Source organism: Hemitrygon akajei, chromosome 23, assembly GCF_048418815.1.
Source record: "Hemitrygon akajei chromosome 23, sHemAka1.3, whole genome shotgun sequence".
Taxonomy (NCBI): domain Eukaryota; kingdom Metazoa; phylum Chordata; class Chondrichthyes; order Myliobatiformes; family Dasyatidae; genus Hemitrygon; species Hemitrygon akajei.
Window position 1 is genome coordinate 49,963,526 of NC_133146.1, and position 23,792 is coordinate 49,987,317.

The following is a 23,792-nucleotide window of genomic DNA, read 5'->3' on the forward strand; positions in this document are numbered from 1 at the left end:
AGCACCGTTGATTCATACAGGGTTATGTGCTGCACCCTGCTTTCTGAAGTCATCGATCAGATTGTTTGTTTTGCTGACATTGAGGGAAAGGTTGTCTTGATATCATACCATTGGGCCTGCTATCTCTTTCCTCAACTCCATATTATCGTTGTTTAGGACCTGGTCCAGTACAGTGGTGTCATCTCCAAGTCTGTGGGTGGAGTTGGATCAGAACCTGGTCATATAGTCATGAAGGTATACAGAGTAAAGTGAGGGGCTGAGGATGCAGCCTTGTGGGGCACCAGGATAATCATCACGGAAGTGTTGCTGTTTATCCTTACTGATTGGTCAGAAAGTCAAGAATGAAATTGCAAATGGAGGTGCTGATTTCCAGGCCTCGGAGTTGGAAGATGAGTTTATATGTAATTATGATGTTGATTATAAAGATGTAGTTAATAAATAGGAGTCTGGCTTAGACATCTTTGTTGTCCAAATATTCCAGAAATTAGTGTAGAGCCATGGAGATGGTGTGGCAGGAAAATTTCAGTGGGTCAAGATTGCCTGAGAGGTTGTAATTGATGTATACCAAAACCAGCTTCTCAGAGCACTTCATGATGATGGAGGCCAGTGTCATCTGGCGATTGTCATTAAGGCATGTTACCTTACTTTTCTTTGGCACCGGGCAGTAGTGGTCTTCTTAGAACAGGAGAGAACATCAAATTGAAGTAAGGAAAGGTTAAAAATGTCTGCAACCAGCTAATTACAAATCAAAAGATCCCTTGCTGAAGTTGGTGGTTGGAGGTAAGTGCAAGAATTCTTCAGGGCAGGACCTAAATGCTAACCATCTTTGTCTGCTTCATCAGTGAGTATCATAACTGATGATTGCGTGATATTCGATTTCATAGCATAAAGGGTCGGACCACACTTGCATGCTACAAGATCTGGACAACACTTTCTGATTGTTAAAATGCCTGAACAGATTAGATATGGCGAAGTTATTTCCCATAGTAGGGGAGTCTAGGACAAGGGGGCACGACTCCAGGATTGAGGGACGTCCATTTAGAACTGAGATGCGGAGATATTACTTTAGTCAGAGGGTGGTAAATCTGTGGAATTTGTTGCCATGAATGGCTGTGGAGGCCAAGTCATTGGGTTATTTAAGGCAGACACAGATAGATTCTTATTAGCCAGGGCATCAAAGGGTGTGGGGTGAAAGCAGGGGAGTGGGGATGACTGGAAGAATTGACTCAGCCCATGAATGAACAGCAGAGCAGCCTCAATGGGCCAAGTGGCCTACTTCTGCTCCTATATCTTATGGTCTTATGGTCTTATAAAACCTGCCCCCCCCCCCCCAGGATGGGCTGATAATCAGCAAGTAATATTTGTGCCACAGCTATGCCAGGCAACAATCATCTCTAACAAGCAAAAGCATAACAATCTGCCCTTGACATTCTATGGCATCCCCATTACCAACATCAAGCTGGGGCTAATCATTGAATAGTTACTTAGCTGGGCCAAACACAAAAAATGCACTTACTGCTAGAGCAGTTCACAGGTTAGGTGTGTGTGAAGGGTGACTCAGCTTTTGACTCTCTAAAGACTTTCCACTCCGTTGGAGTGATGGCCCTATCAAAACCCAAACTGCGCACCAGCGAGTAATTGATAATAATGACAACATTTTCTTCAACCTTGCTAATATATGAGTTGTGATTGTGGTTGTCTTGTTTTTTGGGAATAAGACCTACTTGGACATACCAAGGCACAAGTCAGGGGTATAACAGAATTGTCTACTTGTCTCTAGCAACATTCAGAGTGGTCAATACTATTCAGGACAAAACAGACCACTTAATTTGTACCTCATTCAGAACCTAAACACTCATTCCCTCCAGCACTATTACACAGAAAATGATCGGTGTTTCTTGGTCTATGTGCCATCTACAAATTGCACTGCATTTACTCACCTAAGTTACTCTGTAGAAACGTCCCAAAGCAGCAAACTCTACCACAAAGAAGGACAATGTTTACAAGTGCATGGGAACACTATCACCTGCAGCTTCCTTTCCAAGTTACATGGCATCTTTTGTCAGAAATATATTGCAGATTTCTTCACTGGTCCTTAGTCTAAATTCTGAGACTCCTTTGTCAACATCATCATAGGAGTATTTTTAGGTGACATATTTTGGTGGCTCAGGAAAGCAGTTCACAAGCTTCTCCACAATGTTGTACAAGCAATGTCCAAATCATGAAAAATGAATAAATAAAAAAGATGTTCAATTTAACTGGTAAAAGACAAGTTAATTAATTTCAAAGTAATCACATAAGCAACTTGAACCATAGACAACTGGGTCAGCTTATCCTTTCATTATCCTTTAGTTCCAGCTTCTATAGCAGCATGTCACTTTTAGAAGGTCTGCTTCTAACCGTAAAGTTCCTATTGTGAAGATTCATAGAAACAAAATTTATATTCATCTGTATCATACAGGCATGAAATTGGTTTGATTTCAATCCTGGTCAAGGATCAGATGCTTGTCTGAAAAAGAATTGAAAAAATATATAATTGTTATTTTTACGAGGCTTGGGATGAATATGATAGAACTCCATTATATATGGAATTCAGGTATGTGGCTTACCTAATCATCTGCTATAGCTACCCAGTTCTGACTTACTCCTGTAAGAGATGAGTTTCAATGATTAGCTTTTGACAAAGGAGCATTCTACCATCATGGTTGATGGACAATCCGTCTGTAAAAGGGCACTTGTATACACAAAAGAATGTTTTCTTGCCTTGTAGAGAATTCTGCATGGTGTACTGCGTGGGAATGAAATTGAAGTATAGAATGTTCAATTTATGACATAAACTAATTTACTTTAGTTTGCTAGATATTACTATATATCATTCAATGCATTTGAAAAGTGTAAGTGCTACCCGAGGTGTTATTCAGTCAAGTTTTATATTTTATGAAATATTGTTACTTGATGTGAAGAAAAAAGAATCAGATGTTATTCTTTCATATTCTGTTTAATCCTGCCTTTGTGGAAAATGAAAAAGAACTCAATTTCAGTACTTTATTTCTTTGCCTTTCCAAGCATCCATAGAAATGACTGCAATATTTCAACTCTTTAGGTGCCAAACCTGCCCCTGGAATCTGCTTTGAAAGAGTAAACTCGGCAGGCGACCCGTATGGTAATTGTGGAAAGGACTCATCTGGTTCATTTGCAAAGTGTGAGATCAGGTACACACATTTTCAACATGTTACCTTCTTACGCTCTTGTCTCATTGTGTTACAACATTCTCAACATAAAAGCAATAGGTTGTGGCCAATAAAATGATTGCAGAAAATGCAATATACTTCTACAAATTTCATTTAACTTTTACTGTCAATTATGTTTCTTTTGCTTCCGCCCCCCCCCCCCCCCAGTGATTATTAGTTGCTTCACAGTTTACTGCAGGGTGCAGCACCTTTTTATCAGATGTTTTAATTACATTAGATCTGTTTCATAAATGGGATAATTGCCACTGAAATGTTAAACCATATTATGAGAAGTTTGGATGCGTGTAGATTGAAGACAGTAACCTACAAGTGTTTTAAATTGACATGTCTGTTCCACTTTATTTCTTTTGCAATATTGGAGCACTATTATCCAGGATTTTTGTCTCTTCCTTGAAAATTTTTCAATTTATTGAATGAAAGCAAATAAAATCTTTTATTTTCCAAATGATGCATTCCATTTTAAACTTGGTAAACTATTGCAACAGTTAAAGGGATTTAAGTTTACTACTGTGTAATAAAAAGAAAATTTTCCATAAAAATCAATTGAACGTGCAACCCAAATATTTAGTTTTCATCTCCATCTATTTCCAAAGGACTAACTTGAGCCTACATCCATAGTTTCCATTTTCTTGATTGCCATAGAAGAATTACTTATCCATTTACTCAATATTAAAGTTCCCCACAAATCTGTGGAATTTCCACACTATGCATTGTTCAAACAGAATACAGTAGTGAGGAATTAGTTACTCAAGGACTCAGAAACAGCTTCTTTCCCTCTGCCTTCAGATTACTGAGGGCTCCATGAATCCAGTAACACTACCTAATTATTCCTTTTATTTTGCATTATTGATTTATTTTTGTAATTTGTTAGTAACTTTATGTCATTGCATTGTACTGTTGATGCAAAACAAGTAATTTTGTGTCATCTAAATCATTACTAATAATTCTGATTCTGTAAAAGTGGTAGAGCGTTAAAACAAAGAAAGGTAGGGCATTTAACATTTCTCATTTGAAGAGTATAAAGAAAACAAATTAAAATCAAATATCTAAAATAACTCATCAACACAAGAGATTCTATAGATGCTGCAGATCCAGAGGAACACAGTCCTGATAGAGGGCCTCGGCCTAAAACATTGACTGCTTAATGGGCTTCCAGCCCGGTAGAGATATCGACTTTAACCAACATTTCGATGACAGACTGCCATCTTCGTCAACGATGAGGTCTAGGCATGTCTAGTCCGGTGGTATACACCCCTGTTGTCCATCCCTCCTGATTGGTTAGTCCTCATCTAATCAGGTTTCCACTGTCACACCTCGTTTACAATCGAATTCCAGTTCTTACTTAGAGCGAGGCCTTCGGCTTTGTTAAAATTCTTTTCTTCTAGGTATATTTCAATGGCTTCCTCCGACAAGTGGTCCCAAAACCCACTGGCATAGCACAGTAGTTTTGTGCCATCGAAGTCAGTTGTGAATGTTATGTTCTGCTACCACCAATTTCTCTGGGTAACCCAAACGGATACTCCTTGTATAGTGTCTGTCAGCCAGACGGTGGAAATCCACATCAAGGAGCACAGGAGGTGTATCAGTTTTGACCTTTTGTCAGAACTGGAAAGAGCAAACAAATTGGTTTTCAGTCCTAGGGAAGGAGGAAATTGATGTGTAAAACAAAAGAACTGACCTTGATGGGGTGAGACCAAATGACTTAAAGTGGCATTTTGAACCCTGATATCTTTCCTAATCTGCTTGATATGTTGCTGACATTTCTGTGAGACATACCCAGCCAGTTAGACTATTCTGATGAGAAGAGAAAGCATTGGTTTGAAAATTCAATATTGAGTCTGTTTGCCCAGGCAGAAGGTGAGGTGCTGTCCTTCAAGCTTGTGTTAGACCTCGAAATAGCTTTAATCTTTAATTTAGAGATACAGCACAGTAAAGGGTCTTCAGCCCTACGAGCCAGTACTACCCCTAATACACCCATGTGACCAATTAACCTAACCTATACATCATTGGAATGTGGGAGGAAACTGGAGCACCCAGAGGAAACCAACGTAGAGAGATGGAGAACATGCAAACTCCTTACAGACAGTGGTGGGAACTAAACCCGGATCACTGGCACTGTAATAGCAATACGCCACTGTGCTGTTGAAGGAGACACTAGACAGAGGTTGGAGTGGGAGTGACATTGTACATCAAAGTGACAGACGAGCAGAAGTTCATTTTCTTTGTGGACTGAACATGGATGATCTGCAAAGCAATCACCCAACCTGCACTTGGTTTCTCCGTTGTTACGGAGATCACATTGTGACCATCGAGTGCAGAACGTTAGATTGGAAGGAAGGCAAGGATATCACTGCTTAATGTGAAAAGCCTGTCTGGGTCCCTGATTCATAGGAATGGAGAAGTCCCCTAAGGTGGTTAATGATCAGTTGTGATGGAAGAGCAGAGAATGGCATGGGGTCTAACCCAAGGATTCTGAAGGATGACAGGTGAGAGGAACCTATGCCTGGAGATAGAGTTTTATAGGAGATGGTGGATATAGCAAATACTAAACTATTAAATGTGAGGCTGTAGAGAAGGAACGTGAAGACAAGAGGAACTCTGTTCTTGCCTTGTTCAGAAAGAGGGGTGAGAGAAGAGGTGTGGGAAATAGATGAGATGAAGTCAAGGGGTTTGTCCACTGTTATAGAGGAGAAGCAGTTGTTCTGGAGGAAGAAAGACACTTAAGATGCATCTATATGGAATGTTTCAATATTGACCAAATGTGAAGAAAATGCAGGAACTGAGAGAGTGGAATGGAGTCCTTTCAAGAGGTAGGAGAGAAGGAAATATTATCAAGGTAGATGTGGAACTGTAGCTTGTAATGCATGTCTGTGACATGCTGAGATGGAAATGGACAGATCCAGGAAGAGTAGTGTTAGTGACGGACCTCGCAAACACAGGGGGAAATGGCAGCAAAATATTGATTTTGTTTTTGTTTCAGACTGAGGGCAGGAAGCAGCTTCAGTGCTTTCTTCATTCCCCTATCCATGAAAAACATCTGCAAATCCATCTTAAACACAAGAGATTCTACAGTTGCTGGAAATCCAGAGCAGCACACGAATGAAGTGCTGAAGGAGTCCAGCCAGTCAGGCAGCATCAGGAAGGAGCACAATCTGGCCGGTGATAGGTGAAACCTGCTGAGGGGGGACGTGGGTGGGCAGGAAGGGTGCAGATAAAATGATAAGCTAGAAAGTGATAGATGAAAGAGGTGGAGGCTAGGGAAGAAAGAATCTGATAGGAAGTTCATCTGCAGGTTGCAGAGCCGAAGTGATTGTTTACATCGAAACAGTCTTTGTAATCCTGTCACGAATACTTTTATGTCCCCATTGCCAAAATATATAGGTATGACTTGTTTCTGATCTTTACAATGAATCCACATCAATTTTCCCTCAATTTTTGTGTTCAGCTCCCAGAAGGCTCCATTATAGCATTACTGTAAATTGATAAAACATAACTTTTTGATTACAACTGCACTATCCTGAGTTAATGCCTTATCTTAGCAGAACATTCCACATTGCTTCCAAATCAAGTTGCATTGTAGCTGCTTTCCTTTGCAATTGGTGTAGTATTGTGTAGAATTGAATGTTTGAAATCAGGTTTGCTTTTTCCACTGGTGTTCAGAATCAGAATCTATCTCCCTCCCTGCATGGCTCATCCCGTTCACTCAATAAACTTTTCATGTGTCTTCATTAAGCTCTGAATTTCCAAAACACATTGAATACAAATTGTCCAACTCCAGCAATATCTCACAATCCTTAGCCATACATGCCCTTTCTGTCTTTTCTCCATGTTATTCCTGTTGTTGATTTTCCAACATACCTAGCCTGCCTTGGGTTAGTTAAGCAGCTTTGCAGATCTGTAGCTACTTTCATGAGCAATGTTCTCTCTAATTTTTTTTTTTAACTGCAAGAACCTGCCATTGCTCTGGGCAGGAATTTTTTTTACGTAGCCTGAAAACTGGGTGCCACTTTAAATGTTTAAATGTTAAGAAAGCGTCAGCTGTGCGATAACATAGGCTGCGTGCACGGAGCGTTCCAGTAACTGCGCAGCCACGTGCCCACACAGCTTAGAGTTCATTCTGACTCACATAGTATCTGCTACATCTGGCTGGTCTCCTGGATTCAGCTTTAGCAAGTCTAGAAGGATTATCTTCTACGAATGTCAGCAAAATTAAGAAGGTCCCCATGGATTCCTCCTACTCCTGATTGCATGTAAATAATCTGTAGTGGTCAACTTTTTCATTTCTATGTGGGTTGGCAATATGCTGGCAATAATTCAGTGCATTCTGTGTGGTTCCATTTGAAGGATTTATGTTCTGATGCAATTTTTTCCCTTGTGACTAATAACAGAAAGTAGTTGCTTTTAGCTACAGTGCTTTATCTGCCGTAACTGGCTCAGTATGAAGTCATCCTTACACTTTTACTCTTCTTTAGTTAAGTTAATTGGGTGGAAATCCAGTCACTCAGGACATGTACCATATAAGCTCCCAGACACTCAGTGCACGGCCACATGCTATCTCAACTGAGAGAGATCACATCAGCATTCAGCATTCTGACTCCGGCAGGCCATCAAAACTTTATAGTTTTATCAGCCATCATTAGTTCTGGTACCAAGTGTAAGACTTCCGTTCTAAGTTAATAGATCTAATTATTTAAGTTCACAGGGTTTCTTTGTTAACAAAATTTTACCTAGATAATTTTACCACCAATTATAAAAATCAAGGAATTTAAAAACCCAGTATTTTATCTGCGATCAGCACTGCAAAAAGTTTTTTTTTGGCATATTATATTTTATTTAAGTAAGTGAAAGACAGTGTCAGGCCAGCACTTTTTGCTGTCACTCTCTCCAGAGAGACAAGAAGGTTCTGGAATTTCCAACAAGAATTTTATTGCTGCAATGCAGTAAGCACATGATGTAACCATTAAAGTGGTACTCAGTGAACCAACAATCAGAATAAGGTCATCACCAGCATATGTCATGAAATCTGTTGTTTTTGCAGCAGCAGTACATTGCAATACACAATAATAGAAACTGTGGATTACAGTAAGTATATATATTAAAAATAGTTAAATTAAATTAAGTAGTGCAAAAATAGAAATAAAGAATGTAGTAAGGTCATGTTCATGGGTTCAGTGTCCATTCAGAAATCAGATGGCAGAGGGGAAGAAGCTGTTCCTGAATCATTGAGTGTGCATCTTCACACCTCTGTACCTCCTTCCTGATGGTAACATTGATAACAAGGCATGTGTGGGTGATGGAGGTCCTTAATGACAGATGTTGTCTTTTTGAGGCATCACTCCTTGAAGATATCGTGGATGCTGGAGAGGCTAGTGCCCTTGATAGAGCTGACTGAGTTCACAAATTTCTGCAGCTTATTTAGATTCTGTGCAGTAGCCACCCCCACACCACCCCCCCCCCCCCCCATACAGTGATACAGCCAGGTAGAATGCTCTCCACGGTACATCTAGAAATCTGCAAGTGTCTTTGCTAACATACCAAATCTCCTCAAACTCCTAATGAAATATAACCACTGATCCTGCCTTCTTTAAAATTGCGTAAATATGTTGGGCGCAGGATAGATCCTCAGAGAAAATGACACCCAAGAACTCGAAAATGCTCACCCTTTCCACTTCTGATCCCTTTGAGGACTTGAGTGTGTTCCCTCATTTTGCCTTTCTGAAATCCGCAAACTGTTCCTTTCACAAGATAGTCATTTTGTTCATGACTGATATTACATGATTTGCATCATACATTTTGAGGGTTTTATTTTTTAAGTTTAAGCTTAGCTGTGGGAGACAGCCTGCTCTACATCAATTTAAGTACAATTCGCTAAGGCAAAACTTGTGATTAGTCGTAAACTATATGTACAAAGAGGACTGAAACTTTTGTTGAACATTTGCTTAAACAATTCAGGTGACTAATGCCAACTTCAGGTGGATCTATCTTGAACAATTATTGAGTTCCCTAACCATTATGGCTTGCACAGTATTTCTAAGGCTTGCAGAACACGAGCAAGCTGAACATCATTCTCTCAGTGAAATAGTTCACATATTGTTAAGAGCTTATTTAAATTTGAAACAGTTTCATAGAAGGAGCGTGTTCTACCAAAACTGGGCCCAGGTGGGTGAATTCCACAATGAATAGAGAAAACCTTTCAACCAGGAAAATTACTTTTTGAAGCATTGAAGCAGCAACAACTGATTTCATTCCACTTCAGAAAATTAACTATCGTGTGGACTATTGTAAAAATATCCTAAATCAATTCTGGATGTCTATGCATGAATTTCTGAAAGGAGCAGCAGGAATGTTGTTTCCATAGATCTCTTGAATAGTCAAATGATATTTCAATGAATATGATAACATTGTGAGGTACCTTGGCCTTCACCCTGTCAGAATGTTTCAAGCAGAAAACTGTGAATTGAAGTTGCTTTGAACTTTAGGGCTAAGTCAGCTTTTGGGTTGATTCACAACTTAACTCAAGCAATAAAAATGGAAAAAAGAACAATCATAACTTCCTTGGCAGATAGTAATACTAACAACACTAACCTTATGGTCCCAGGGAAGTATAGTTTTAATTTTTAAATGTAAGAATACATTTGAAAGACAAAGTCATATTTTTGAAAACCCTGAAAAAGTTTCTACATGGATAGGAAATACTAACTCCAATTTGATTTCTGGTCATGGTCCTTCATTTTAAGTAAACACTTGGAAATTCAGCGTAGCTTTGTTTGAGGTTAGCTGTAAGATGCTTGGGACTTATTTTGTTGTAGAAGTAGTTATGAGACATTAAATTGGGTACAATTAAGGCATGCCTGATACCTAATTTCAGTACCTCATCCATGGCTAACAAAACTATCCAGTTCTGTCAGGACCCCAGCAATTTTTTTTTTTCTTTGCTTTCCACAATGTCTCAAGATGCACTCAGTCAGGCCCTGGTGGCTTCTCCACCCTTACGCACTTCAAAACATTTAATACCTCTTTTGTAATAACAATATGCTTCAGCATGCAGTGTTCTCACTAAAAGAAAGTTAAGATCAGGTTTTAGAGGAGCTTCTGGCAATGTAGGCATGAAGGTAACATTCAGATAGCAATGTATTTTTTTCAAGTGGGATGGTATGTGAATCGGTGATATCCCTAAAGATATTCTTAAGTATTCAACTAATGGATGGCGCAAACTCTGAAAGTGGAATAGACTGAGACTTAAACACAAGCGATTCCTCAGATGCTGCAACACAGGAGATTCTAATAGATTGAGATTTCCCCTTTCTAGAAATGGAATCAGTATTCCTAAGCTCCTGAGGCTCAGTTAAACATAAGCAGATCAGGCAGCTAAAATTTGACAAGTACAGAGGCTGTTCTAAGCATCTTGTCATCTGAGCTTCTTGGATATATGCAAGTACAGCCAATAAACCAAAAGCCAATAGAAGGTTGTAAGGTTTATAGCAAGGGAAATTAGATACAGAAGAGGAGACAATATGCTGCAATTATAAATAAAACACATCTGGTGTATTGTGCAAAGGGTTGGTCTTTGGATTTGAGAAAGAATGTAAATACATTGGAAACAATTCAGAGGAGGTATACTGGACCAAAAACCTGGAATGATCTGGCTGTTTTATGTGAGAATAAAGAGATTAGCTTCATTTGTAACAGGTACATTGAATCATGAAACATACAGCGGAATGTGTCATTTGTGTCAACGACCGACACAGTCCGAGGATGTCGCCATGCTTCTGACACCAACATAGCACGCATACAGTTTACTAATCCTTCCTAAACTATAAATCTTTGGAATGTGGGAAGAAACTGCAATATCCGGAGTAAACCCACACGATCGTGGGAAGAATGCGCGAACTCTTTACAGACAGCGGCAGGGAGTCCCAAGTGTTGGCACAGTAAAAGGTAGAATAAACAGACTTGTATCCACTGGAGCTTAGAAGAGAGAAAAGTGACTGAATGAAACATACAGTATAAGTCTTGATATTGCAGATCTCTGATCTAGAATCTAGAACTACAGGTCACTCTATAAAAACCCATTTAAATCAGGTTTTTTTTACTCTTGGCAGATTGTGAGTCTTATGGGGGGAGGCTTAATGCTTTTGCCTCTTCTTGTGCAAAGGGTCGGGGGAGAAGGGCCTTGGGGCATCAATGTTCCTATCATCCACCCTGGGGTTTCTTGTTTCATGGATGTCTGTAAAGAGTACAAATTTCAGGTTGTATAGTGCATACATTCTCTCCAAACACCGGAAAATTGAAATATCTGTGCATGCCCTCGGAGCAAGTATATAAGACGATAAGACCTAGGAGCAGAATAGGCCATTTGGCCCATCAAGTCTGCTCCACCATTCCATCATGGCTGATTTATTATCCCTCTCAACCCGATTCTCCTGTCTTCTCAACATAATCTTTGCCACTGTAACTAATCAAAAACCTATCAATGTCTGCCTTAAATATATTTGAGACATCACAGTGCTATCCAATGGAAGAAGTAAGGATTACAAGTATTATTTTACAGTTCCTATCGTTTTGTAAAGGTCACACCTAAACAACAAATTAGTTTATTACATCCAAGGGTTTTATGAAGATTAACTCATATAACTAATTAATTGAACAAATCCATGGTCATTCAAAAGGAGTCTTCAAAAGAACCCAGGGACGCAATAGCTATTCTGTCAATTAAACTACTCAACAAGGCACACTTATTAAAATCAACGCACACACAAAATGCTGGAGGAATTCAGCCAGTCACGAGCATTTATACAAATGAATAGATCATTGATGATTCGGGCCAAGGCCCTTCTTTAGCACTGAGAAGGAAGCAGAAGATGCCAGAATAAAAAGGTTGGGGGAGGGGAAGGAGGTGAGCTGGAAGGTGATAGGTGAAGCCAGGGTGGTGGAAAAGGTCAAGGGCTGGAGAAGAAGGAATCTTGTAGGAGAGGAGAGTGGACCATAGGAGAAAGGGAAGAGGAGAGGACCCAGAGAGAAGGAATAGACACATGAGAAGAGTAGGAAATGGGGGTGGGGGAGTAGAATTTGTCTAACAGAAAGTAAAATCGATATTCATGTCATCAAGTTGGAGGCTGCCCAGATGGGATATAAGGTGTTGCTCCTCCACCCCATCTTGGCACGATAAAGAGCCATGGACCAACATGTTGGAATGGGAATGGGAGTCAGAATTAAAATGTTTGGCCATCGGGAAGTCCCGCTTCTGGCAGATGGTGCAGAGGTGCTCGACGAAGCAGTCCCCAAGTTTATGACAGATCTCACAAATGTAGAGGAGGCCCCATTGGGAGCACTTATTAAAAGGCAGTCTGAGGGTGAAATTTCTCTCTAGGACAAACACAAGAACCACAACTTTGTATGCTTTTGGATTTAGACCTTTTACATTATTTATAATATTATTTCAGATAAAACTTTTTATTTTGGAAAAGTCAATGTAAGTACTTGCACCAGCATGCCAAAATATACCTGAACTGCTGAATTTGCTCAGTGGAAGCGTTCTCCGTGCAAACTGAAGCCATTTGCTTCAGGCTTCATCATTTATTCAACGTGCAGGAGCCCTATCATTTATTTACTGCATCTGGCAGCTGAGGCATTAATAAAGTTTAAATGAACTTCCAGTCAAAGGTATCAGTGAAGCTAAACAAGGCAAGTTTGCAACATACAGTACTAAGGGAAGAAGATAGTGTGGTGATAATTTCTTTGAACTCTGACCCATTTAGTTTATTGAGATTACTACAAATTAGTAATAGTTATGAACTTTTGCAAATGCCACTAACCAGCAGAAGATTGTTGCAGAATCAGAATCAGGTTTAATATCACCAGCATGTGTCGTGAAACTTGTTGTTTTCGCTGCAGTGAAGTATAATGCAATACATAATAACAGAGAAAAAAAATGAATTACAGTAAGTATGTATCTTAAATACTTAAATAAGTAGTGCATAAATAAAAATTTAAAAGAACTAGTGAGGTAGTGTTCATGGGTTCAATGTCCATTCAGAATTCGAGTGGCAGAGGGGAAGAAGCTGTTCCTGAATTGTTGAGTGTGTGTCTTCATGCTTCAGAGCCTCCTTCCTGATGGCTGTAATTTCTCTATTTATGACAATAATTTCATTAGCAAAGGCTGTTTTGAACTTTGCTAAAGAATATTCAGCAATTAAAATGATAATTGTGATCAATTGCATTACTTTGATGCTTTTGTTATGCTTTTCGCCCATTTGATTGACATTCCCTCCCATTTACGCCAGTCACCTATTTCTTTTTAACAGGGATGCTCAGTGTGGAAAAATCCAGTGTCAAGGAGGAGCAAGTCGGCCTGTTATTGGGACAAATGCAGTCTCCATAGAAACGAACATCCCTTTGCAAGAAGGTGGAAAGATCCTGTGCCGTGGGACTCATGTCTATCTAGGTGATGACATGCCTGACCCAGGACTTGTGCTAACAGGCACCAAGTGTGGAGAGGGGAAGGTAGGAAAGATCCAGCATCAGTAATCTATTGAATTAGATCATTGCCATTAAAATTTAAGTCCTTTTTAGCAGATTAAAACATGGACTTGCATTGGGAAGGTGGAAATAAAAGCAATCTGACATTCCAGATCACTTATAAATGAAAATGAATGGGGAAGCAAGGTAGCATAGTGGTTAGCACAACACTTTACAATGCAGGCGACTCTGGTTCAATTCCTGCTGATGTCTGTAAGATGTTTGTATGTTCTCCTCTGCGACGGCATGGGTTTCCTCCGGGTGCTCCAGTTTCCTCCCACAGTCCAAAGGTATACTGCTCAGTAGGTTAATCGGTCATTGTAAATTGTCCCGCAATTAGGCTGGGATTAAATTAAGGATTTGTTATGTGGAGTGGCTCAAAGGGCCAGAAGGGCCTATTCCGCACTGTATCTCAATAAATAAATAAAGTCCATTCCTTAATACCTTATACCTTATGTATTGTGAATATTCAATATTCAGTAGATTCAGCTCCAAAGAGCCAGAATTTTGATGAATTTGGCTCAAATTGCTTGCTGAAATGGCATATCATTTACAGCCTGTCTGTGTAAATCATCTGCTTCACAAAGTCCACAAGAAGAGGATAAAGGAGGCTGCAGGGTTTTTGGCAAAGAACATCCCTCCTGTTTCTCCTGGATCCACAGCATAAACTTTTTTTCCTTTTTTCTGTCTTATTGATGACCACAAGAAATTCAATGTTGGCCAGACTTAATGGATGTGAATTTTAATATACTTAGGAAGCTCAGACCAGTTTAAAGCATATAAATATTTATGAATTTAGCACTGGAACTGACCACTTTATTGAATAGTGTAGGCTTTCTCCCTGCTAAACCAGTGTCCTCAGCCCCACTTTCTAAACGATTTACTACTGATCTGACAAGTCTGCTATTGCTACTATTAATAAGGGAGAAGAAGGAAAAACGTTTGCATTGACAGAAAAACTTCAAGCATCACAGGACATTCTAATACAGAGCAGAGCCAGTGAAATATCTCTGAGATGCAATTGCTCACGGAACTGATGGAATTGCAGCATTTCCCAATGCTTGCACTAAGAGGCCACAAACAGGAATAAAATAACTGTTTGAGTAACTGGCAGAAGGATAAAATTTGGCCACTATATTGGGAGAACTCTCACACTTAGCTTGAAGTCATACCATGGTTCAGTACTGCGCAGAAGTTTTAGGCACATATATATACTTAGCTCAGAAGCCTAAGACTTTTGTAGTGATGTTGTAATTTTATGTACTTACTATACTGCTGCCTCAAAAAAAAACATATTTCATGACATATGTTAGTGATGATGAACCTGATTCTATTATGGACTGTAATTGGGAAGGGGGCAGCGAGAGATGAATCGTTGTTGGGAAAAGGGGAAAGGGGGGAGGAAACGGGAAGCACCAGAGAGACATTCTGTAATGATCAATAAACCAATTGTTTAGAATCAAATGACCTTGCCTGGTGTCTCAGGACCAGGTGTGTCTGCACCTACACCACCCTCCCAGTCTTGTCACTCCTCTCTGCCACCAGACCTACGGTTCTCCACCCTCACCATTCCCAACATCCTTTGCTCCTGCCACATAAAGTCTTACAAACCCTAGCTCTGTGTGTGTGTGTGTGTGTGTGTGTGTGTGTGTGTGTGTGTAAGACTTTTGCACAAGACTGTATTTGTAAATCCCCTTGATTTATGCCCCATTGGAAAGTTAGTACTTCCCTCACTCCCTCAATGTCACCGGAGATGCTGTTATCAGATATTGCTCGCACACATTACAATATGACAGAATGCAGATGCATGAACTCAGTGATCGAGCAGTATCTGTGTGTGTCGAGGAACTGGTGCCTGGCATTTTAGGTCAAAACCCTGTATCACAACCAGGATTGGAGAGGTAAGATGGCCAGTGTAAAGAGGAGCGAGGAGTGGTGAGACATGCAGCAAAGATGATAGGCAGACTGAGGAGGGGTGATGGATGGTGGGCAGCTTGTGCCAAGTGGGAAAGTGGCAGGGTGGAGTTGAGAGACAGAGGCAGGTGGATAATGGATGAAGACGGATCAAAAATAGAAAAATAACGAAGAAAGATGGAGCGAGGAAGGCGAAGGAGAGGGGAGAGGTGGAGTTCACTTCTCCATTTTCTACCTTCTCTCTCTCCTCCTGGAGAAGGACAAGGTATGGGGATGAGGGAGGCAGATTTTCTTGTATTGTTGGGGGAGGAAAATAACATCTTACATTTATATGAAGCTCCCCTAAAATAAAGTATCCCTACATGTTTCATGTTAGTATTACAAAATATTACTGAAGCTCCAAGAAAGATATTAACTTGGATGCTTGCCCTGAGTTTTCCTGTTTTGGCTTAAATTTTGATATTTTAAAATTTTTAAAAAAGAAAGGCGGTCTTTTTATTATTACAATTGCGAATGTAGTGGGAAAATGTACAAAAAGGTAAGCATCAGGGTTGCAGTAAGTTTGATGTAACTTTCATTTGGAGTTTTCTGGGACTGTGTTTCATCCCACAGCAAGTGTTGCTCACTATCTCTTTGCCTGCTGCCTTCTGATGCCTGAACACCGTAGATTTGAAACCAGTCCTCATATGTTAGATCTCAGCATGGACTCACTTCCTCCTGATCTCTGCAGTGTCCTCGCAGGCTATAAATGCTCCATGAATGCTTTTGATCACCTCTCCTTATGTAACATATTTATTACCATGCTGTTTTTATTTTAATTCGAGCTCAATGGAGCGTTTTACTGTGTTTTCTGCATCAAAGGGATTTGTCATTGTTGTTCAAGCTACTTAAAATAGGGATTTCTATGGACTATTATTGTACATAATACCACAGAAAAGTTGTTAAGTAGAAAGCAATTCAAATATTTTAGAGAGCCTGCACTTCTAGATTAATTTATATGTAATCAAATGTATTCATGAACAGTTACAGTATAATAACAGAAATATTTCTGCTTTGCCAGATCTGTCTAAACCGACGATGCCAGAATATCAGTGCGTTTGGAGTTTTAGAATGTGCTTCTAAATGTCATGGTCAAGGGGTAAGATTGTGCATTATCACTTTTTTTAAAACACGTTTTAGTCTTAATACTAAATGTAAAAAGGCTCTCTGTGAAAATTTTCTTTGGTCACTTAAGCTTATTCATGAGTTACACTGATAAGATCATATTCCATTTAATATCAAAGCACTTCCATCAGCAAAATCAGTTCAAGTTTAATAGCTGGTTTTAAAGGCCAAGTTGTTCTGTTCATTTTTAAGTCAGTAGCCATCCAAATCAGATCTTGTTCTCAGCTGAAAATATTGATGAGATACTGAATTGGTGACGTATCCTAAACGGCAGACTAAGTCTAACCTTGCAGACGATACTAGCACGACAAAATTTTAAAACTCAATGCTTGTAATGTCATATGTAGAAAATAAGAAAATAAGAAAATGAGATTGGCAAAAGTAATGTAAACATATTTTCATCAGCAATGCCATCTGGTCTGAAGTATCCTTCGATGAGCTTTGGAGGATAGATATGAATAGGTAACATTTCTCTGGTGGATCTTTTCTGAGAATATTTTTTCTGAATACATAAAGGTCACTGTAGGTTGTATCTTAATTGTAACTCTGAACTCATGCAGAAGAGTTCTATGAGCTGAATGGGACATAAAATAAACATTTGAAAATATTGGATAAAGGGTAGGAGGATGTAGGACCTAGAAAAAAAAACAATTCAGCTAGTGCTGCTTACTCCTTTATTCAAATAATGTGGACTAATTTAATTACTTTGCACTCATTTTCTGTAAAAAAAAAGTCAAGTTGGTTTATTTTTTGACAAAATTCATTTTTGTACAATTTCCCTTCAAATTTCAGTTTATACCCCCATTTATCACTCACTGTCAGTTTAGCAGAGTCCCTGGTAGAACTTTTGGTAGCTTTTTACCTTGATGTTAAAAATAAAATTCCATTCAGCAAAATAATTCACATTATTACCTCCAGAACCTGATAAAGTGGCCACTGAGTTTATATTTGTGGGCTTCTGCCGCTGTAAGCTATCCACTTCAAGGTTTAACATGTTGTGCATTCAGAGATGCTCTTCTGCACACCACTGTTGTAACTCATGGTTATTTGAGTCACTGTCGCCTTCCTGGCCACTCTTCTCTGACCTCTCTCATTAACGAGGTGTGTTCACTCATAGAGCTTCCACTCACTGGATGTTTTTTGTTTCTCACGCCATTCCCTCTAAAACTCTAGAGAGTGCTGTGTGTGAAAATCCCAGGATATCAGCAGTTTCTAAGATATTCAAATCACCCATCCAGCACCAAGAAGCACTCCACAGTCAAAGTTACATAGTTACATTTCTTCCCCATTCTGATGTTTAGTTTGAACAACTGGACCTTTTGACCACACCTGCTGGCTTTTATGCATCCTATCAATTCATAGAATGCTTTTATGCATTGAGCTGCTGCCACATGATTGGCTGATTAGACATTTGCATTAACGAGAAGATGTACAGGTATATCTAATAAAGTAGCCACTAAGTGTAGAAGAAGCTGCTCGACAGAGAGCAGACTCTCAGAGTACTGTAATCCTATCAATCCCATATTTATCAATTTGGTTTTGTACCTGACTGCAACATCATAGTTATGAGTGTATATGGATTCCTGAGACTGTTGCATCTCAACTATCTCTAACTAATCATCTTTCAGGTAAATCTTGAATTTACCTTTTACTTTCCATCTGCATTAAATTTTATTCCCAATCTTCATATAACCAGCATACCTGAGAGTTTGAATTTCAAGCATGTGATCTGAGTCATTAGTTGAGATCCAGCGTGGTTCCCTAGGGAATGACACCAGTCACTCTCACCCATTGGAATGATCATACCATACAACCAGTCTCCTTTCAGTTTCGTAATTTGCCTCAGTTCCACCAGCTTTAGCGTCTACCTGTTTACATTCAATTGTCTCTTACTAGTCTGGACAAATGAAAACTTTTGTTGAATGTGTTTAAGTAACAGAAATGTTACATTCAAAGTATATCTAAAAATCATTCATTACTTACAGAGAATGGAAATGCTACCTATTACATCATCGTCATTATGTGTTGTGTGATGTAGGCGATCATGGTCTCATCATCAGGATTGTTCTTGGCAACCTTTTTTTTCACAAGTGGTTTGCTAATGCCTTCTTCTGGGCCATGTCTGTACAAGATGGGTGACCCCAACCATTATCAATACTCTTCAGCGATTGTCCGCCCGGCATCAGTGGTCACATAGCCAGGACGTGATATGCACCAGCTGCCAATACGACCATCCACCAGCTGCTCTCATGGCTTCCCGTGACCCTGATCGGCGGGCTAAGCTGGTGAAACACCTTGCCCAAGGGTTACCTTCAGGCTAGTGGACAGAAGCAGCACCTTACACCTCTTCTGGTAGAGATGTATCTCCACCCACCACCCATAGCTTTTACACTAATTCTACAAATAACGACAAAATGAATTTATATATACAAGTTCAAATAAAGCAATATGAGAAATACTTTTAAAAGTTATAGTAGCATTTCCATCTTATTAAATATGCAGTATCTTAGTTAATAAATCTCTTTAACAAATATAATGGAATTTTAGGTCTTATAATAGGGTATGTAAATATGTAAAAGTCTTTATATAATGGTGAGTGTATGTGAAATCTTCACAAGAGCTCAGTTGCATTTACCCTGTCATAGAGTGCTAGAAATTATTGGGAAAATGTTTGAAGCTTTAGAGATGGTACAATATAATTTCAATTAAATTCTCTTTGGTAAAAGATAAAAGCAATAAATTAAGAAAGGTTTAATGACTTGAACCATTTCTTTATAACAGCAGTATATGGTGTAATATGATATAATTATATTCAAGTTATGTCTAGAAGGAACTAGTCAGCAGATTATTCCTAGAGTTTGATAGACCATGCGTACGAAGGATGGAAAGCAGATATCAAGAGATTTATTTGCACCGTTCTGAGTTAAGGATTAATGATTGGCAGATAAAAGAAACAGAATTGAAAGATTAGTAGCCCAGCAAATGTGAGTAGAGCTGTTGCCTTGCATGAAAGATAAATAAAAATATGCAACTTCCATGAGCTGATGCAAATTCATTACAACAAAAGCAACAAATATTGATGTTCGTCATTATTTATTAATCAGTATTATTTGTTTCCTCCCTATTTTTATAGTAACTCAGCTTGCAAACTGTTTCCCTTAAAATGAATACTTCATGCAGATGTAATCCATCTTCCCTATACAGGGCTATTTCATATTCAAATATGAACACTAATCAGGAGAGAGAAGAAAAGCATAAAGATCAGCACCTCTCCGATTATCCCTTTTTTGTTCTGTTATGCAATGAACTTCTCTGGAAGCACGCTAGTTGCATTGCAAAATTTTCTCATTAACTAAATTCAATCTGATTTTGAATAAAATGGTTGGCATGGTAGCGTAGTGGTTAGCACTACGATTCACAGTACCAGTGACCCGGGTTCAGTTCCTGCTGCTGTCTACGAGGAGTTTGTACGTTCTCCCCGTGACCACGTAGGTTTACTCTGCATGTTTCGGTTTCCTCCCACAGTCCAAAGAAGTACCAGTTAGTGGGTTAATTGCTCATTGTAAATTGTCCCGTGATTAGGCTAGGGTTAAATCGGGATTTGCCAGATGGCGTGGCTCAAAGGGCCAGGAGGGCCTATCCCGCACTGTATCTCAATAATTAAACATATAAATAAATAAATAGCAATTAACCACATGTTATCATTGCTTTTTCCACCCCAATCCTGCACAAATTCTTGCAAATTAACCAGGCTTAATGAGTAGCACAAAATGCCTTTATGCCATTGTTCCTTTGAACCTATTTTGGGGGAGAATCAATTCGCATTAAAAATTGGTCAGAATACATCATGCATATATTGAACCATTATTTATTTATCTTGTATATTGAGGGTGCTTTTCAAACTAGTGCCAGAGCTTAAAAATAAAATTTTAGTCAGGCAATTTTCCTTTCAAAGGAAGTGGGTAATTTACTTTCATTCAATTGGAAAGATAATTGCACAGCTTTCTACATTCATTCCTCAGCTCAGTCTGTTTTATGCTCCACCAGTATGTTGAAAATTAACCCCATTTACTTTCCCAGTAAAATTAACATCTGGATTAAAACTTGACCCATTATTGTAATGTTACATTGTAAGATTGCCAAAATGTAATTATTCAAGTTAAAAACTATATTTAAAGAAAAAAGCCAAAAACTTTCACAAACTGATTAAAACTGAGCTAACAGAGTAGATTCAGTGGGCAGAATGGCCTAATTTTGCTCCTAAGTTTAATGGTCTTACACTCTTAAAATCTTTCTGAGACATTACTAAACTATGCTAAAAATTGTTCTCATGTTATCAGTTTATGTTATCATTATCAGTTATGATATTAAAATCTTTTATTTTCACTTGTTCAAAATCCCGCTTTGGCTGAATATCTTATCTATCCATTGTGCTATTGCTCTGGTTTAATTCTAATCTTAATTTTTGCAACACGTATTTCAACCCAGTGATTGCTTTTTAAGTGTGAAAATTTATGAATGCTACAAATTCAGATTAAAGCAAAAAGTAAACATCTTTAAAATTTATTTATTTGCTGAAATGTATATTTTGCTGAATTTCAGTCTTTCAGAGTGAGAAAATTGACTTTTTAAAAGCTATGTGTATCTTATCTTCAAAAAAAGAGTTTTTATGTGTTTTTATATATTATGCAAAAGATTTTGACCAATACTTTGCAATCCTTTATGGAATACAGTTTCTGTGTTTCCATTGGCTCCCTGGCTCAAGCCTACCAGAAGAGCCAAACACAAATATATAGATTTTCCATATAATGTAATTATGACTTTAAATTAGATGGGAAAGTTACAAGCAGTCTGCAGTTTAATTTTAGATATACGTTGCCAGTGTGCAAGGCTTCCTGCTAGGAAAGCAAAAGCAGTAATCTGCCCCTTCTGATACTGCTGAAGTAAGCAGAAAACACTTGGCAGGTGAAGGAAGGGACAGTCTGAAAAGCCATTTCCCATTCCAGTGGTTTTCCAGTGGTTTTATCCAGATTTCTATCCCATTTGAAACTTACTTTCCTTCCCCCCGTTTTCTTATCTGAGTGAGATGGCTAGGATATACTGTAAGCAACAACGCTTGTGCATGGTAGCGTAGTGGTTTGTGCAATGCTGTCAACTGTACAATCGGAGTCTGATTTTTTGCTGCTGTCTAAGGGGTTTGTACTTCCTCCCCATGACTACGTGGGTTTCATCTGGTTTCCTCCACATTCCACGTACATACAGTGAGCTGTGGGCGTACAATGTTGGCATAGGAAGAGTGGCAACACTTGTGGGCTGTCCAGCACAATCCTCTCAGATTCTACTTGACACAAAAAAAAACACACTTCTCTGCAGGTTTTGATGTGCAAATAAAGCTAATCTTTATCTCTTTATAACCTGTCCGCAGTGTGGGTTAAGTCATGAGAGCCTGGGTGTTCTGGATTAATTTTAGATGGTTTAATCACCCAGGGATGTACATAAGGCCGAAAGACACCCAGGAGTCATGACATCCTTCCCTATTAAAAATGTGTCCATTTACGTACATTAAGTGCTCCATATAGAATTCCTCTACAAAATTCATGAATATTTTCTGGAAGCCTCTGCAGCCGCTATTTTTCACAAAAGTTAGTGTCAGCCACCACTGATTGAATGTTCTTGCAAGAAATTACAGTTATGATCTTCAGTCCTGCCACTGTTAAGGTAACACAGTGTAATGATTTTCCACTGTGTTATGCTGACTATGCCCTCAATATGAGTATCAAGCCACTTGCTGATCTACATTGACTCCCAGTTAAGCAGCGGCAACTTCAATCGCTGAAGTCCTATGCTTGGTTTCAAGCCTCTGTGTGACTCACCTCTTCGTACCTCAGTAATCTTTATCAAGACCCTCTCTGATAGCTTATGTTTCTTTCATTTCCATCTTTAAAAAGTAGCTTTGTATGTTCCTCTTCAACAAACATGTTGCTCATAGGCAGTGTTATTTGTTTATATTGTTTGGTAACACTATTAGATTTCGAGAGAATTTGGCAGAGTACTAGAGCGGTTAGACATTCCAGATTAAATTTAACACAGAAAGTGCCAAGTGTCATATTTCAGTAAAGGAATGAGAAGATAGTTCGAAGTTCAAAGTATGTTTATTATCAAAGTATGTACACTGTATACAACCTTGAGATTCATCTCCTTACAGGCAGCCAGGAAACAAAGGAACCCAATAGAACCAAACACAAAAAATCATGCAAACAATAAAATTAAGCAAATAGCTTTTGGAACTGAAGTTCACGAAAGTGAGTCCACAGACACGAAGCCAGGAATCACAGCAGCCGATTCAGGCGGTGCAGGAGCCTGTTAGTTGCAGGCCGCAGCCTCAGTTCAGCACAGAGATGAGTAAACCTTGCAGGGCTGTGAGCTGAACTGGCCCGTCCCTCGCCTCGAGACCTGACACCCTGACCTTTTCAATCTGGCAATATAAACAGGAGGAGCTAAAAGATCATGAATTTAGCGGTAAATGTGCGTAAATCATTGCAAGCGGCAAGGCAGATTTTTAAAAAAGCAGTTAAGAGGGATAAAGAATCCTTGGCACAGAGTACATGAAATGAAAATTAAAAGAAACTACAGGTGCTAGAAATCCGAAATAAAACAGAAAATGCAGTGACATTTTGAATCCTGTGCCAGGGCTAATCTAACATAGAATCTGAAACCCAGTAGTTTTGCTGTTGGAGTCCATAGGAAATTAGGTAACAGATTCTGCATTCCAAATCCAACCAGAAGTTCAGGGAGTTCTCATTTGACGATGAACTTAGAAAAGCCAGTCTTGTTTCCATTTAAAGATGTAAATGTCAGCTGCTTCATCATTCATCAGCATGATACTTAAAGTGTATTTATCAACAGAGCTCCAAGATATTCAAGTAATGTTTGAAAGACTGAACA

At 39.0% G+C, this 23,792-nt stretch overlaps 1 protein-coding gene across 5 annotated transcripts in view; it reads left to right on the top strand.

The window, feature by feature from the left end:
- Positions 1-23,792, top strand: part of LOC140715423 (disintegrin and metalloproteinase domain-containing protein 12-like) — a 373,939-nt gene that overhangs the window by 331,220 nt on the left and 18,927 nt on the right. For all 5 annotated transcript variants that reach the window (XM_073027589.1, XM_073027590.1, XM_073027591.1 and 2 more), the window contains 3 exons: positions 3,104-3,212; positions 13,556-13,754; positions 16,744-16,821. In XM_073027589.1, coding sequence (XP_072883690.1) covers positions 3,104-3,212; positions 13,556-13,754; positions 16,744-16,821 — 386 coding nt within the window. The remainder of the gene's footprint in view (positions 1-3,103; positions 3,213-13,555; positions 13,755-16,743; positions 16,822-23,792) is intronic.